Below are 17,173 nucleotides of genomic sequence, written 5' to 3'. Positions count from 1 at the left end.
ATTGCATTATTCATGAGAAGGTTAGCTAGAACAGAACTCCCTAGCACATACTTTCACCAGCCCAGAAGCTTAGCATAGTTAGGTATTTACTAAAGCTGGCTGGTGGTAGGCTAAACAATAATCAGAATTAGAACTACGGCTTGGGCAAGAAAGGACTTGCCCTGGGAACATAATGACCTCACACCTGGCTTTTAGGAATATAACTGACCTTAGATAGAGATGACTTTGTCTCAGTTGTTCAGTTGTCAGTCTTTATGTATGCATTCTGCTTTGTGTAAAGAGTCATTAAGCATCGGGTAACCTCAACGTACCTTGGGTAATGTGTTACCTAACTTCCTTATTTTCTTCTGTATCATAAGTCTGATGCTTCCTTTGAGAAATTACATTCAGATCAACACTCTCTTGTGTTAACATCTGTTTTTCACCCTGCCAACTCCTTCACGGCTGGGTACCAGGACCCAGATTCTCCTGAGAGTTGAGGGGCCCCTGCGAGTTGAGGGGCTGAGTGAGTCCAGTCCACAGCACTGGTGATTTAATACAGTCAGGAAGGCACTGCATGGGTGAAGCATACATGGCCATGGGCAGCACAGGTACCCATAGGTCACTGTCAGCTTCCTAAGATAGCCATTGAGGTGTCTACAGAGAAACCCTGTTAATGTGTTCAGTTTGCTAATGCCGAGTTGGGGTGAGGCCCTCACTTCATCCGGTGACTAACACCGTGCCAGCAGTCCACAACATGGCATCAGTCTCCGCGCTCCCTGCATCTATTCTGCCCTCATCCTGCATGACAATGAGGTGATGGTCATGGAAGATAAGATCAATTACTTCATTAAAGCAGCTGGTGTCAGCGTTGAACCTTTCTGGCCTCGCTTGTTTGCAAAGGCTCTGGCCAATGTCAACACTGGTAGCCTCATCTGCAATGTCGGGGCTGGTGGGCCTGCTCCAGCTGCTGGAGCTGCACCTTCTGGTGGTCCTGCTCCATCCACTGCTGCCGCTCCAGCTGAGGAGAAGAAAGTGGAAGCAAAGAAGGAAGAGTCCAAGGAGACCGAAGATGACATGGGCTTTGGTCTTTTTGACTCAACTGCTTTTGTTAACGTGTCCAATACAGAGCTAAACCTGTACCTGAATTCTACTCCCCTGATACCTTTACACAAGGGTACAAACTTTAGTGCATAATGAACCTGTTAGATATTTTGCATATTACTATAGTATTGAGCATCTGAAAAAATGCATACTGAGGGGAATATATATCTATAAAGGATTTGCTAATATTCTTAGGTAACACACTTAACATCCAGTAACAAAGGTTATTGATTCTGAAGAAAGGAGTCTGATAAGGGTCAACAATCTATTCAAATATTATGATCCCACTCTGGAGGAAGAATTGACTTTTGTGACTTGAAGCCTTGTTGCTTGAAATCAGTTACATGAAAAAGTGTGTGTGTGTGTGTGTGTGTGTGTGTGTGTGTGTGTGTGTGTGTGTGTATTTTTACAAGGATTTAGGCCAGGACAGATATGTGCAAATTGGAACACAACTTTGTGGAATCTACTTTGGACATTTTTTATGCTTCAATTATATTTTTATGATTCAAATATATATTTTCAAGTGTATTAGTTCATACTTAAGACTAAATAGTTGTTTCATTCTCAGAGCCACAAATGAATGCCAGAGAATTTTCACCACGGCTAAAGTTGGTTGATGCTGATATTTTATTTATTTATATTTCATGTAATCTCCTTTCCTGGCTTTCCCCTCTGGAAGCCCCCTATCCCATCCTCCTTCCCTGTGCTTTTTTGTACAGGTACTCCCACACACAACCTACTCCTGCCTTGCCACCCTGGCATTCCCCTCCACTGGACCAAGGGCCTCTCCTCCCATTGATGCCCAATAAGGCCATCCTCTGCTACATAAGTGGATGGAGCCTTGGATCCTTCCATGTGTACCCTTTGGTTGGTGGTTTAGTCCCTGTAAGCTCTGGAGGGTCTGGTTGGTTGATATTGTTTTTCTTCCTATAGGTTGCAAATCCCTACAGCTCCATGAGTCTTGTCTTTTGCTCCTCCATCGGGAACCCAAGCTCAGTCCAATGGTTGGCTGTGAGCATCCACCTCTGTATTTGCCAGGCTCTGGTAGAGCCTCTCAGGAAACAGCTATAGCAGGCTCCTGTCAGCAAGCACTTCTTGGCATCCACACTAGTATCTATGTTTGATGTCTGTATATGGGATGAATCCCAAGGTGGGGCAGTCTCTGGATGGCTTTTCTGTCAGTCTCTGTTCCACAGCTAAGAATACCCAAAATATAATTCACAGTGCACATGAAGCTCAAGAAGAATGAAGATCAAAGTGTGGATGCTTCAGTCCTTCCTAGAAGGGGGAACAAAATATTCAAGGGAGGAAATATGGACATTTTTTATATGATGATCAAGGTCATGTTGTTAGAATTGCACCCTACAGACATTTCACACTGAGTCTTCTATCACATGTTCAAAAATGGTTAGGAATTACACCAAAATATTGTCTTCTTTCCAAACATATGGTCATCCCAACATGGAGGAAAACAAAGCAGTTTGAATAATAAAACTTATGTGCAAATGAAAATTATATACTGATATCTTTGTGGGTTTTGTTAGGAAAATGGTTATGTAAGAAATGACTCTCATGCAGGGCGGTGGTGGCACACGCCTCTAATCCCAGCACTTGGGAGGCAGAGACAGGCAGATTTCTGAGTTCGAGGCCAGCCTGGTCTACAAAGTGAGTTCCAGGACAGCCAAGACTATACAGAGAAACCCTGTCTTGAAAAACAAAAAAAAAAAAAAAAAGAAAAAAGAAAAGAAATGACTCTCACAATGTCTATACTATGTAAATCATCCATCTGCCTAAATGCCTAGATTTTCAGTCTCCAGTCCAATTATTCAAAGCATAATCTGGGAACTCAACCTAAAAGAAACTTAAGGCTGACAGCATATGGTGAATTCAAATGTATGCTAGGCTGTATAGTCTGATAATTAGCCTGTCATGAATGCACACAGTCCCTAAAGCAAATTTTCTTGATTCATTTTATGCTTGTGTTTCAAGTGATTTCTCTCTGGCAACATGTAATTAGACCTGGGCACAGTTGCATCTTCAGCCTTGTAGAAAATGTTTCTCTGACGTGCTGTCTTCACACAGGTTACCTTGATGACAGTCTGCTGTTCCCCAAGGCAATGGCTTTGATTTTTTTCCCGATTAAACTTCCCAAAAACTTTAGTTAAAAGGCTATTTCACAACAAAATTTTAAAACTGCACATTTCAGTTGTGTAATTGCTGGTTGTGACCCCAACAGAGACCCTTGGGGTGGAGGGGAAAAGGTGTAGAATCAAAGATATGGACTCTGGAAGTCAGGCAAGTGGTAAAAGCAGACTCCTTTATTGCAGGTACTGGGCAAAATTTTATACTCCCATCCCGGCCTGACCCTACATCAGGGGTCTCTAGCCATGCTGGCAGATAAAAAAAATTAGCTAAGGAATGTTATCAAAGGCATTTAGAGACTATCTAGGCTATCCATAAACAAGATACAGCAGAGGCTAACAATTTAACTCTACATGAAGCAGCCACTGCTGATAAGACACCAACAGCCTTACCACTAATGTGATTGACTGCCCTACCCACGTAGATTGATCAATGATGTATGACAAGAGAAAACCAACAGGCAATAGAACAACTAGTCTAGGACACTCAGCCTATAGAGGAGTCCACCAGTCCTTGGAATTCTCCCGTAGTTGTGATTAAAAAAATATGTAAAATGGAGGTTGTTGAGAGATCTCAGAGCAATTACAAAGATTATTTAGCCAATGAGTTCCTTGCAGCCTGGAATCCCATTGTCACCTTTGTTGCCGAAGGAATGGTGTATTATAGTGATTAATCTATAAGATTGCTTTTACACAATTCCTCTACATGAATATGGTAAGAAAAAGTTTGCTTTCTCAATACCTACCTTCAATAGAGGTTGCCCAATAAAAGGGTATCACTGAAATATCCTGCCACAAGGAATGTTAAATAGCCCTACATGTGTCAATATTTTGTACAACAGCCATTATTGATGATTTGCAAACAATTTCCCCAATCCATTATCTGTCATTATATAGATGACATTCTATTGGCTGATTCAGATATAAATATCCTGGAAAGAATGTTTGATGAAGTTGAAAAAAAAATTCTTGCCTTGCTGGGGATTGCAAATCACCCCTGAAAAAATATAAAGAGTGGACTCTATTAATTATGGAGGGTATAGAATAAGTCTGCAAAAGGTTAAACCACAAAAGGTGCAAATCAGAAAAGACAAATTAAAGACTCTTAATGATTTTCAGAAATTATTAGGAGATACTAACTGGCTGTGGTCTACAATTGGCTTGGCCACTCAACTGCTAAGCAATTTATTTCAAATGATAGAGGGTGATAAATATATAGTCTGAGGAAATTACCAGAAACAGCTGAGAAAGACTTAGCTCTGGTAGAAAGGAAATTGCAGGATACACAACTAGTTTGTATTGTTCCAAAATAGCTTGCATCTTAGTTATCTTACCTTCTACTCATTCCCCTACAGGAATTCTCATTTAGAGGGAAGATTGTATATTAGAGTGGATATTTTTAGCACATAAACAGGGTAAGAAATTAAAAAGCTACATGGATATGGTCTCTGAATTGTTACTAAAAGGAAAAAAGAGACTTCAAAAATTAGTTGGACAGCCGGGCGTGGTGGTGCACGCCTTTAATCCCAGCACTCGGGAGGCAGAGGCAGGCGGATTTCTGAGTTCGAGGCCAGCCTGGTCTACAAAGTGAGTGCCAGGACAGCCAGGGCTACACAGAGAAACCCTGTCTCGAAAAACCAAAAAAAAACCAAAACAAAACAAAACAAAAAAAAAACCAAAAATTAGTTGGAATGGATCCAGCTGAAATCGTGGTACCATTTATTAATGCAGAGATTGACTCACTATGGACACAACATGAATGTTGATAAACAAGCTTGCAGTAATTTCTTGGATAAAAACAGATACCCTAAAAGCAAGTGACTTCAGTTCATAAAATGAACTACTTGGATTTTCCCTCATATACTAAAGGGAATTCCAATATCTGGAGCCACTACATTTTACACTGAGACTACTAAATCAGGAAAGGCAAAAGATTTAAGTAAGGTGGCTGAGAGTCCCTAGAAATGAGTTGAAAAATCTTAATTATGTGCAATACTCATGGTGTTCTCAGATTTTCAAGGGTCTTAATATAGTAACTGACTCTCAATATACAGAAAGGGTTATTTTACACGTAGATACTGCTGATCTTATTTGGGATGATTCTGAATTGACTTCACTATTTATTCAACTACAATAAATAATCAGAAATAAGAGTAATTGACTATATATAACACATATAAGAACCCATACAGGTCTGCCAAGCTCTCTGGCACAGGGTAATAATGAAATTGACCAGTTATTGATAGGAAGTGTACTAAGGGCTTCGGAATTTCATTAAAAAGAAAACACCATTTTAACAGCAAAGTTTTTCAAGAAAGAATTCTCTATCACAAGAAAAGGCTGTCGACTGTCCTCATGACTCTTTCGTACAGTACCAGACGTTCTAGCTCAAGCAATAAGGCAACTAAAAGAGATCAAGGGGATATTTATATTTATATCAGACAGTTCATACATTTCAGGTACAAACTTAATACAGAGTGTTTCGTTGCTTAATAAATGTTTGTATCTTCGAGGCTTTTCCCCACTTTCTCCTCTATAAGTTTCAGTGTCTCCTATTTTATGTGGAGTTCCTTGATCCACATAGATTTGACCTTAGTACAAGGAGATAAGAATGGATCAATTCACATTCTTCTACATGATAATTGCCAGTTGTGCCAGTACCATTTGTTGAAAGTGCTGTCTGTTTTTCCTTTTGTCAATTCTCAATCTTACAGCACAAGCCATTGCTGTTCTATTCAGGAATTTTTTTCCCTGTGCCCATATCGTCGAGGCTTTTCCCCACTTTCTCCTCTACAAGTTTCACTGTCTCTGGTTTTCTGTGGAGTTCCTTGATCCATTTAGATTTGACCTTAGTACAAGGAGATAGGAATGGATCAATTCGCATTCTTCTACATGTTAACTGCCAGTTGTGCCAGCACCATTTGTTGAAAATACTGTCTTTTTTTCCACTGGATGGTTTTAGCTCCCTTGTCAAAGGTAAAGTGACCACTGGTGTGTGGGTTCATTTCTGGGTCTTCAATTCTATTCCATTGGTCTACCTGTCTGTCACTATACAAGTACCATACAGTTTTTATCACAATTGCTCTGTACTACATCTTTAGGTCAGGCATGGTGATTCCATCAGAGATTCTTTTATCATTTAGAAGAGTTTTTGCTATGCTAGGTTTTTTGTTATTCCAGATGAATTTGCAGATTGCCTTTTCTAATTCGTTGAAGAATTGAGTTGGAATTTTGCTGGGGATTGCATTGAATCTGATTGCTTTCCGCAAGACAGCCATTTTTACTATATTGATCCTGCCAATCCATGAGCATGGGAGATCTTTCCATCTTCTGAGATCGTCTTTGATTTCTTTCTTAAGAGACTTGAAGTTCTGATCATACAGATCTTTCCCTTCCTTAGTTAGAGTCACACCAAGGTATTTTCTATTATTTGTGACTATTGGGAAGGGTATTATTTCCCTAATTTCTATCTCAGCCTGTTTATCCTTTGTGTAGAGAAAGGCCATTGATTTGATTGAGTTAATTTTATATCCAGCTACTTCACTGAAGCTGTTTATCAGGTTTAGGAGTTCTCTGGTGTAAGTTTTAGGGTCATTTATATATACTATCATATCATCTGAAAAAAGTGATATTTTGACTTGTTCCTTTCCAATTTGTATCCCCTTGACCTCCTTTTGTTGTCTAATTGCTCTGAATGGGACATCAAGTACTATATTGAATAGGTAGGGAGAAGTGGGCAGCCTTGTCTAGCCCCTGATTTTAGTGGGATTGCTTCCAGCTTCTCTCCATTTACTTTGATGTTGTTTACTGGTTTGCTGTAGATTGCTTTTACTATGTTTAGGAAAAGCCTCGAAAATATGAGCACAGGGGAAAAATTCCTGAATTGAACAGCAATGGCTTGTGCTGTAAGATCAAGAATTGACAAACGGGATTCATAAAATTGCAAAGCTTCTGTAAGGCAAAAGACACTGTCAATGTCTTGACAAAAAGGCCACCAACAGACTGGGAAAGGATCTTTACCAACCGTAATTCAGATAGGGGACTAATATCCAATATATATAAAGAACTCAGGAAGGTGGACTCCAGAAAATCAAATAACCTCATGAAAATATGGGGCAGAGAGCTAAACAAAAAGTTCTCAACTGAGAAATATCAAATGGGTGAGAATCACCTAAAACAATGCTCACCATTCTCAGCATTCTCTGAGACTCATGGGACTTTTGTCAATAAATGGGAATTCATCACTTCAGAACCATGCAGAGACACAGCAAAGTCTGGATAGCTATCCTTGACATCTATGAAGCCATGTTTTCATTCATTTTTGTAGATTTTTCTCTCATATTTCTTTGAACTCAAAAGAGAAAGCAGACTTCTTGCTGAGGCTCTGACAGCTTCTACGTATTTTCTGTTTCTTTTTATCTTCACCTAGTAATACTTGCCTGGAACATTGAACTGAATCTTACCTATTTCACTTAACACAAATCACCATATGTAAAACAGTGTTTCTAACTCTTTTAATGCTAAACACTGACATTGAATTCAAATTATCTTTAGGTGGGCAGACTACCCTGCAGTCCAATGAATGATTTCTCAGTTTTAAGACAATTGGAAAAATGTGTTTTCCTATGCTTTTAAGCAACCACTATGACAGGGTCACTACATGCCAAAGAGATTGTTATCCACCAGTTGAAAATCACTACTAAAAGTTTATGATATAGGTTTGCAAAAATATTTATGACTTCTGCGTATGTTTTATGTGAGGCATTTCCTGGAAAGATGCAACATATATTCATGTGAGTATCCCAAGTGCAAATTGAAAACAACCAAAGCAAACTTGTTGAATATTTCAGCTTCATTGGAGTTAGTTACAGGACAATAGAAAAGGAGTTGTTGACCAGATCACAAGAGACTCAGAGTCACTTGTTATCTTATAATGACAAACAAGGATTAGAGAAGAATTATGATTACTGGATACTCGAAGCACACTTCACATCTGTAAGCATATTTATAGGATAAAGAATATGCTGTCTGGGTGGCTCAGTTTGCCAGATACTCCTTTAAGTATAACTTTTCTTAATTGGATCATTTAAATGAAATATACAGAATGTTATCAGTTTTATTAGCTATTTTGAGGATTGCATTAAAGACCTTACATAGTTTCCTTTCTGAAATGGATTATTTCTGTCTCAATGAATGTGTTAAGCAATACTATCTTCTGACTTGTCTTCATTTTGTAACCTTTGAGGGTGAACAAGTAAAAAGGTGTCATGAAAAGCTTTCTACATTTTCACATTTTCAGAGTTTCTCCCAGCATAATTAGTTGAGATTATCTAAGATTTGAACATTACATGAAAGTTTTCACAAGATTTTCATAATCATACTAATTCCCTAGAGTGGAGACTCAAGTGTTGTCAAGAATAAAACATATGCCACATTTTCCCCAACAGAAATACTTTCCCCTAAAAAGTTCTCTCTGTCCTGAAGTGAAGTCAAAGATATTTCTTCATACAATGCATGAGTTAAGTTTCTAGCCTGAAAGTATATTCACTGTTATATTCTAGGAAATAGACCAAAAGGAAAGGATTAATACCTACAATATATTTGAAAAGTTCCTTTTCTGTAACTATTCTCTAATGAATTTTAAGATGATATATCTTGGCAAAGGATTGTCTCGATCACTTCATTTATAAAGATTCTCTATTGTATGAAATAACTGATGATATCTCAGACTGACATTGTGAGTATTGTATTTGTCACATGCAAACTATTTGTAAGGTTTCTCTCCTGTATGAATTCTCTGATGATTATTAAGATGGGATTTGTGGGTAAAGCATTTGTCACATTCACTACATTTGTGAGGTTTCTCTCCTGTATGAATTCTCTGATGAATTCTCAGACTGCCTTTTTTACTAAAGCATTTGTCACATTCACTGCATTTGTAAGGTTTCTCTCCTGTATGAATTCTCTGATGCCTTCTCAGTTTGCCTTTTTCAGTAAAGCATTTGTCACATTCACTGCATTTATAAGGTTTCTCTCCTGTATGAATTCTCTGATGAATATTAAGATGGGATATTTGAGTAAAGCATTTGTCACATTCACTACATTTGTAAGGTTTCTCTCCTATATGAATTCTCTGATGAATTCTCAGACTGTGTGTTCCAGTAAAGCATTTGTCACATTCACTGCATTTGTAAGGTTTCTCTCCTGTATGAATTCTCTGATGCCTTCTCAGTTTGCCTTTTTCAGTAAAGCATTTGTCACATTCATTGCATTTATATGGTTTCTCTCCTGTATGAATTCTCTGGTGAATATTAAGATGGGATTTTTGAGTAAAGCATTTGTCACATTCACTGCATTTGTAAGGTTTCTCTCCTGTATGAATTCTCTGATGCCTTCTCAGTTTGCCTTTTTCAGTAAAGCATTTGTCACATTCACTGCATTTATAAGGTTTCTCTCCTGTATGAATTCTCTGATGAATATTAAGATGGGATATTTGAGTAAAGCATTTGTCACATTCACTACATTTGTAAGGTTTCTCTCCTGTATGAATTCTCTGATGCCTTCTCAGTTTGCCTTTTTCAGTAAAGCATTTGTCACATTCATTGCATTTATATGGTTTCTCTCCTGTATGAATTCTCTGGTGAATATTAAGATGGGATTTTTGAGTAAAGCATTTGTCACATTCACTACATTTGTAAGGTTTCTCTCCTATATGAATTCTCTGATGAATTCTCAGACTGTGTTTTCCAGTAAAGCATTTGTAACATTCACTGCATTTGTAAGGTTTCTCTCCTGTATGAATTCTATGATGAATCCTCAGACTGCCTTTTTTTTTTTTTTTTTTTTTTTTTGGTTTTTCGAGACAGGGTTTCTCTGTGTAGCCCTGGCTGTCCTGGCACTCACTTTGTAGACCAGGCTGGCCTCGAACTCAGAAATCCGCCTGCCTCTGCCTCCCGAGTGCTGGGATTAAAGGCGTGCGCCACCACGCCCGGCTTCAGACTGCCTTTTTTAGTAAAGCATTTGTCACATTCACTGCATTTGTAAGGTGTCTCTCCTGTATGAATTCTCTGATGCACACTAAGATTGAATTTGTGTTTAAAACATTTGTCACATTCACTACATTTGTAAATTTTCTCTTCTGCATGAAATCCCTGATGAATACTAAGATGGATTTGATGGGTAAAGCATTTGTCACTTTTACTACTTTTGTAAGGTTTCTTTCCATGATAAATTCTCTGCTGACTTTGAAGTTTTTCTCTCTGGGTTAGATATTTGTGAAATTCACTGTATTTGTAAGGGTTTATTCCAGTATTGTTTTGTTTCACCATGACTTTATATTTAGAAACAAAAACCTTCTCAAATTCTGCATTTCGCTTGTGTTTTTTCTTCTGCATGTGGATTCCTTGATTGAGACTAATGGTAGAAAACAAATTTAAACCGTTTACAGAGTCATTGTATTTGCAAATTTCTTTAGTGCTCCTGGGCTTAAGTTTTTTTTGGTTCGAGTATTGAAGAGAGCTGTGATAAGTTTTGTATGGTGTACATTGGGGGGAATCAAGAATCACCTTGCTAAGCTTGTCCCATTTAGAAGACTTCTCTTGAATATTCATGTGTTCATGGACAATATACTGGCTGTCTTCATCCAAGACCTTCCCATACTTTCCACATATGCAATGATTTTCTGAAAAAAAGTGGGGAGGGGCAATTAAAGGTGACATGAATTACTTATATAAGGAGTAAGGGATTCAATAACCAGTGAATTCAGGGATTCGTACTCTCAAGAGAGGTTTTCCTCTCTCTCTCTTTTTTTTAATCTTTACATGTATCCTCAGAAGAACCTCAAATATGATCTATATCAAATGACTGGAAATGATAATAGCCTGCTAAATTTTATTTTCAAATTAAACATCATACTACTTCAAATATAATAACCCAGAATTGCTCCTGTCTTAAGGAAAAAGAGGAACAAAGAATGGAAAAGAGGATGAAGGGAAGGCCATCCAAAGACTGGACCAAAGAGATGTAGATCCTTGCAGCCAACCATTAGATTGAGCAGGGGGACTACAATGAAGGAGTTAAGGGAAGGACTGAAGAACCTGAAGGGCTTTGCAACTGTGTAGGAGTAACAATAATATCAAGACCCACAAAGCTCTCAAGTGTCAAATCACCAAATAAAGAGTACACATGGAAGTACAAATGGCTCCAGCTTTTTTTTTTTTTTTTAAGATTTATGGATTATATGTAAGTAAACTGTAGCTGTCTTCAGACACTCCAGAAGAGGGAGTCAGATCTCGTTAGAGATGGTTGTGAGCCACCATGTGGTTGCTGGGATTTGAACTCCGGACCTTCGGAAGAGCAGTCGGGTGCTCTTACCACTGAGCCATCTCACCAGCCCGGCTCCAGCTTTATATATAGCAGAGGATTGCCTTATGTGGCATCAACAGGAGGGGAGTCCCTTGGTACTGTGAAGGTTCAGTATCCCAGCATAGGAGTATCCTAGGGGCATGGGGTGGGAGTAGGTGGATCAGTGGTGGGAGAATCATCATAAAAGCCAGGGGGAGGGGTGGGATATAGAGATTCATGACAGGAAATGAAGAAGGGGCATAACATTTGACATGTAAATAAATAAAATGACAAATAAAAAAGAAAATTGTACTTTGCGTAAGCTGGAATAAATAAAGGATCCATCTGTAGTGAATTTCCCGAAAGTAGAACTCTAAATAATACATCACTAATTTTATGGTTACAATTTGATTCAGAGTGACACTGAATCAGGTATAATTTTGGTCAGGTATAAATTTAACAACAGTGTCAGGGAAATCACTAAATAGATTTGTTTCAACATCCAAAATGCTAGGATAATGATTATGCTGTCCCAGATCTAAACACAGAGATCAAATGTCAAAAAGTTAAATAAAAAACAATGCCCAAACCAACAGCTCTATATCCATTTGAAACCTTGTATATTTTTAGATTCATAAATAAGGGAACATTTAAAAGCAATAGTAAGATTTTTACAATTGCAACTATTATATGTATAGAAATACAGTTTCTTGTTCTGGATACTTAAAATTTTTACTTGAACTTTTTAAAGTTGATTGCAGCTAGATAAGAGATAAGGAGTGATCTCAGAGAATATAGCACTGGTTACTTTTCCAAAGAAAGCAGAGAAATGTAAAGGAAACACAATGAACAAGTTATGATTTTAACTAGAATTTCTCTCATTCAGGAGTCTCTGGACATCTCAGAGCATTTACATAAGCACATAGTAGGAAAACTCAAAGAAAGAAACAGGAATTCAACAAGAAGTTCATTCTTACCCACAAACAACAGATTGTTGTAAATCTCCAACATCACATCCATGTACAATGTCCTCTGAGCAAAACTGAGACATTCCCATTCCTCCAGTGAGAAGTCCAAGGCCACGTCCTTGAAGGTTAACAGACCCTGTAATGGAAAACTACCTACTTGATACTGGACAAAAATGCTTTTCTACTTTAAAAAAAGAAGTAATTAAGATATTCTTTTTTGCTGGGTGTGGTGGCAAATGCCTTTAATCTCAGCAGTTGAGAGGCAGAGGCAGGCGGATTTCTGAGTTCGAGGCCAGCCTGGTCTACAGAGTGATTTCCAGGATAGGATAGCCAGAGATGCATAGAGAAACCCTGTCTCGAAAACAACAACAACAAAAAAAGATATCCTTTTTTGATGCAGATGAGGAAGGAAAATATTGAAGGATAAATTTTTCTGAAAGTGTGATTGAGATGTGTTTGAAGATACAAATTTCTGCTCTTCCACTGACAATCTATAGAATGACTTAATTTAAGACTCACATTTAGAAAGGCTCTCTAAATAAAAAAAAAGAAAAGGAAAGAAAAATCAGAAAGGCTCTCATCTTCAAGACTTTTCTGTGATTTACTGAGACCTTCACAGCAAATGAAAGATTTGCTACCATCACTCTTTTCAAAAATTTTGGTGTGCAGTTTGGATTGTATACTGTCTTTCAATGTCATCTATTATGAAATTTGATTCCAAGCAGCCACGAGGCAATTAACAGTAGATTGTTAAACCCAGTTCTTTAAAATCCAATGATCTCTTCTGAACACTACTGACAGGAGAAATACATAGCACATATGCATACATTCAGGCAAATGTAAGCAACGTATATTGAAGAGAAATTAACTTTATTCAAAGAAACTTTCTAGACTACTAATAGACTTCCTTATATTTCTTTTTCACTGAGAATGCATGATGTAATTTCAAAAGCAGTAAACATTTATAGAATATAACATGTACTTTTGATCGCTAGATGCAGTAATGTACCTTTATGAAATATGGGTTGATAACAAACAGAATCCCAGTGTCCCATTAGAGATAGGCAAGATATGATAAAAAAAATCCCTTCAAATTTTACAATGTCCACTTTGTTCAAATATGGACACTAGCTTAGTCTTATGTGCAGCTGTGTCTCACATCTGTATAACAACATGTCCGTTTGACAATCTGAGGCCTAAGTTCAATGCTACACACGTTCTAGAAGAAACAGGTAGAATACTAAATGCAGAAATAATAGATGGACTAAATGACTAAGTTTTTTTCTTTAAACACAATAGAACTGCAACATCAGGGCATCATACACTGAACGTTCCTTGACACAGAAAATCAAATGCTTTTGGAAATTATTTTATAAGAATGTATTCAAAACCATAAAATAGAAATAAACAGTTTTAGAGAGCTTTAAAATTATTTAACCACATGGTGGCTCACAACCATCCGTAACGAAATCTGATGCCCTCTTCTGGAGTGTTTGAAGACAACTACAGTGCACTTACATATAATAAATAAATAAAATATTTTAAAAAATGTGGAATCTGATACAATTCACTTTCCTTCTGGAGCAGATTTATTGTTTGATAGGATGCTGGGTAACTGTTGGGAGTATAAAGACAACACAATTGTCCTGATCTCTGAATTGGGCCTCTCCCCTGCGAGAAGAAAAGGGGGTCAAAAGCGGGCCACCGACGCACTGTTCGAGAACAACCACAGAATGTTCCAGCCCTAAGTCAGCACCAGATGTCCTGACCACATCCTGATACCAAGTTCCTGCTTCCCATGTAGCTGCCAAAAGAAAAATTTCCACTGCCCCACCCCTCCTGCTGAGAAGTACTTGTACTTCCCCTTTTGCTTGTACATTTCCACTGCCCCACCCCTCCTGCTGAGAAGTACTTCCCCTTTTGCTTGTGCATTTAAGCCTTGAGCCTTGCTGAATACAGTGACACCTTGATACTACTCAGACTGATTCTGTGTCGTTTCTTGCACTTGGTGTCCGTCTCTCCCTCCCCCCATTTGGTTCTTAGGAGAAGGTCCCCTCGAGACCCTCAAAAACTGGACCTGCTGGATGGGTCAGATAATAGCGTTTTCCTGTATTATAAATTCCTTCACAATTATGGTTCCTCCTCATAAAAGTTGATACCTAAATAGAGCACTGGTGGGATAAATCTTTTCCCATATTACAATGAACACATAAGAGTCTCCAGCTCTGGGTTCCACAAATACAAAACATTTTTATCATACATAGGGATCATTCCTAATTCTTAAAATGTTGATATAAGGGGTCAGCCGTCCTGAAACTCATTCAGGCTTCACATTTGCTCTCATTCTCTTTCCTGGATGGTTTCTTGTGTCGTATGTAATATTTCCAGATCATTTATAATTTTTAAATAATGTTTACTGACTTTAATTTCATATGGAATGTTGTTTTTGCTGGCATGTAGCTCTGTGCACATGAGAAACGCAGGCAACGGTAAAAGATATTCTTGAAAAAAAAAGAGTTCTAGAAGGAAAAGAAGTCCCCAGGCAGGTACAGAAAACTGAATCTGAATACTGCAAGAAGAAGACACCTTAACTGCAGAGCCACATTTGGACTCTTAATTAGCTCCTGTGGAGACATAAATAAATATGCTTAATAACAATTTCATTAATACCATATGGTCTTTCACTATAAAATGATTAGATATGTATGTATAAGCAAATATCATATATGGCAATGTATTCCAATGAAGTATAATAATTTTTTATCAAATTGTGTTTTTTAAATTGAGGGAGAATTATACTAAATATTCATTAAAATTTAGTAAATTATTTCTCATTGTATTAACCTAACTGAAAATTTCAGTATCCTACTTTTAACTTTTTTTCTTCAGAATTTGACCATAGGTATATCAGAATTGCACTTCTCATAGAGAAGTGTGATCTATCATTCCTCCTTTGTTTATCAAAAATTATAATATACAGACTATATATTGTCTTTATTGCAAATATGCCTCAAACATGTAAACCTGCTCCATGAACAAATGACTAAAGAGTAAAGGGTACTTGCTGTTTCTACTTTAAAAACTAATCTAATTCTCTCTAAATATATTGCAGCTCACTATTATGTCTGAATTCATTCCCCAGGGTTTGGTGCTGTTCTCATGGTTTTAGGGGCATAATGTATCATTCAGTGTACATAAAAACCTTCAGATATACACTTATGTACTTAAAGAAAATAGTATCGTAATGAAAAATAGAAACATTGCTACAACCCTTCATTTTACTCTATGTAATGCACAGCTTGGCTGAAGAGGATCAGCATAGACTGATTCAAGCCTTTCTCTTCTAAAGAAAAAGAGACGAAAAATAAGAAAGGACATTCATTTATTTTTGAAAATTGATGGTTTATGCACAGCACCATAGCTATCCTCTCTAGAAAAATTTTACTAATATAGTTCATGTGATGAAATACAAAGGTGAAGAAAACAGGACTTAAAATTATTTCTGAAACCAAAAGGAGGGATAAATAACGATATATTGTGAATTTTCCACATGGACAGTATCTCTCTTGAGATAAATAGATTTCAGGTGTCAATTGTGATTACTGTGTGACATGAGGTGTGAAAAAAGTGTTTTTAGAATACTGAAATATGTATCATCTCACAATCACAATAATGGTAAAAGAAAGATATTTTCCTTCCATTATCTGTGCCCCTAGGAAGCTAATAAATTTATTTACTATTAGGATTCAAAACAGTGGATCTTATATAATTTTAGCTTCTACAAATTCTACTCTTTCATATCTTCTTTAGTGATGTGAATTTATACTTATTTCTATATCCTCATTCACAAGCTTGTGTTTAGAAACCTGACCATCTCTGAAATGCAATTTATGTGGCACAAGAGACCTTACTTCACACTAATACAAAAGGACAGAACTTATTCAACATAGAAAATATCCATCAATCTGTTCTTTGAGCATCATTCTAATAAATCTTATTTGAGACATGCAGGTCTCTAGTCCAAGGGAATTATATATCCTCACAATATAAAAATCAAGTTAAAATATAAAGCCATTATATGCATGAAAGGGAAAAACATTAAATTCTCATTATTACAAAAGATATAGATCATAGAAAATAAGCCCTTTCGATACCATTCCACATGTAGAGATTAAAATTTTTAGATTACTTGAATAAAAAGAGATTTTTTTAAAAAAAGAAATGTGGAAAGGACACTGACCTGTGGTGTATTTACCAGAGACACACTCATTCTTGTTGTTGTCCTTCTCCCAGGGTCTCTGTGAAGAACAAAGATTGAATTCTTCTTGAAATTTCACATCAAGGTCTGAATGATTCAAAGATGAAATAAATACAACATCATTACAGACAATGCTAAACCACATTTATATATATAAACATTAAAAGCAAAATGATACCAGGAATCTTGACAATGTGCAGTCTTGAAAGTAAGTAATGATATATTTAGACTGTAAGTGTAACCTAGTTCCTCCCACCACCCTAGAGTCTCAAAGTTTATTCACAACACCTGATATGGAAATCCCTGCCACCTGACCTAAATGACACACAGCAAAAGAAAATTGAGAGGCTGTAACTACAGCAATTTGACAATGTTAATAA

The 17,173-nt window shown here is 37.1% G+C and overlaps 1 protein-coding gene and 1 pseudogene across 1 annotated transcript; one reads left to right on the top strand and one right to left on the bottom strand.

Moving 5' to 3' along the window:
- Positions 1 to 724: 724 nt before the first annotated feature.
- On the top strand, positions 725 to 1,176 carry LOC147004066 (large ribosomal subunit protein P1 pseudogene; annotated as a pseudogene).
- A 7,762-nt stretch (positions 1,177 to 8,938) lies between these two features.
- LOC147004065 (uncharacterized) lies at positions 8,939 to 16,805 on the bottom strand. The gene is made up of 4 exons (XM_085838350.1): positions 16,776 to 16,805; positions 12,545 to 12,671; positions 10,510 to 10,905; positions 8,939 to 9,929 (listed from the first exon to the last, which is right to left on the bottom strand). The coding sequence occupies exons 1-4, from the start codon at positions 16,803 to 16,805 to the stop codon at positions 8,989 to 8,991; spliced, it is 1,494 nt and encodes a 497-aa protein (XP_085694476.1). The 3' UTR covers positions 8,939 to 8,988.
- Positions 16,806 to 17,173: the final 368 nt, after the last annotated feature.

This window comes from Mus caroli, unplaced genomic scaffold (assembly GCF_978045245.1).
Source record: "Mus caroli unplaced genomic scaffold, Mus_caroli_1 scaffold_6, whole genome shotgun sequence".
In the NCBI taxonomy this organism is placed as follows: domain Eukaryota; kingdom Metazoa; phylum Chordata; class Mammalia; order Rodentia; family Muridae; genus Mus; species Mus caroli.
Note: the sequence above shows the minus strand (reverse complement) of the source record. Positions and strands in the feature narration are given on the sequence as shown.

Coding starts and splice junctions, on each gene's coding strand:
- LOC147004065 (XM_085838350.1), bottom strand. CDS start 16,805: ATGAGTGTGTCTCTGGTAAATACACCACAG. Junction 10,906..12,544: donor CAACAATCTGTTGTTTGTGG/GTAAGAATGAAC, acceptor ACTTTTTTTCAG/AAAATCATTGCATATGTGGA. Junction 9,930..10,509: donor AATAAACCCTTACAAATACA/GTGAATTTCACA, acceptor TTCATATAGGAG/AGAAACCTTACAAATGTAGT.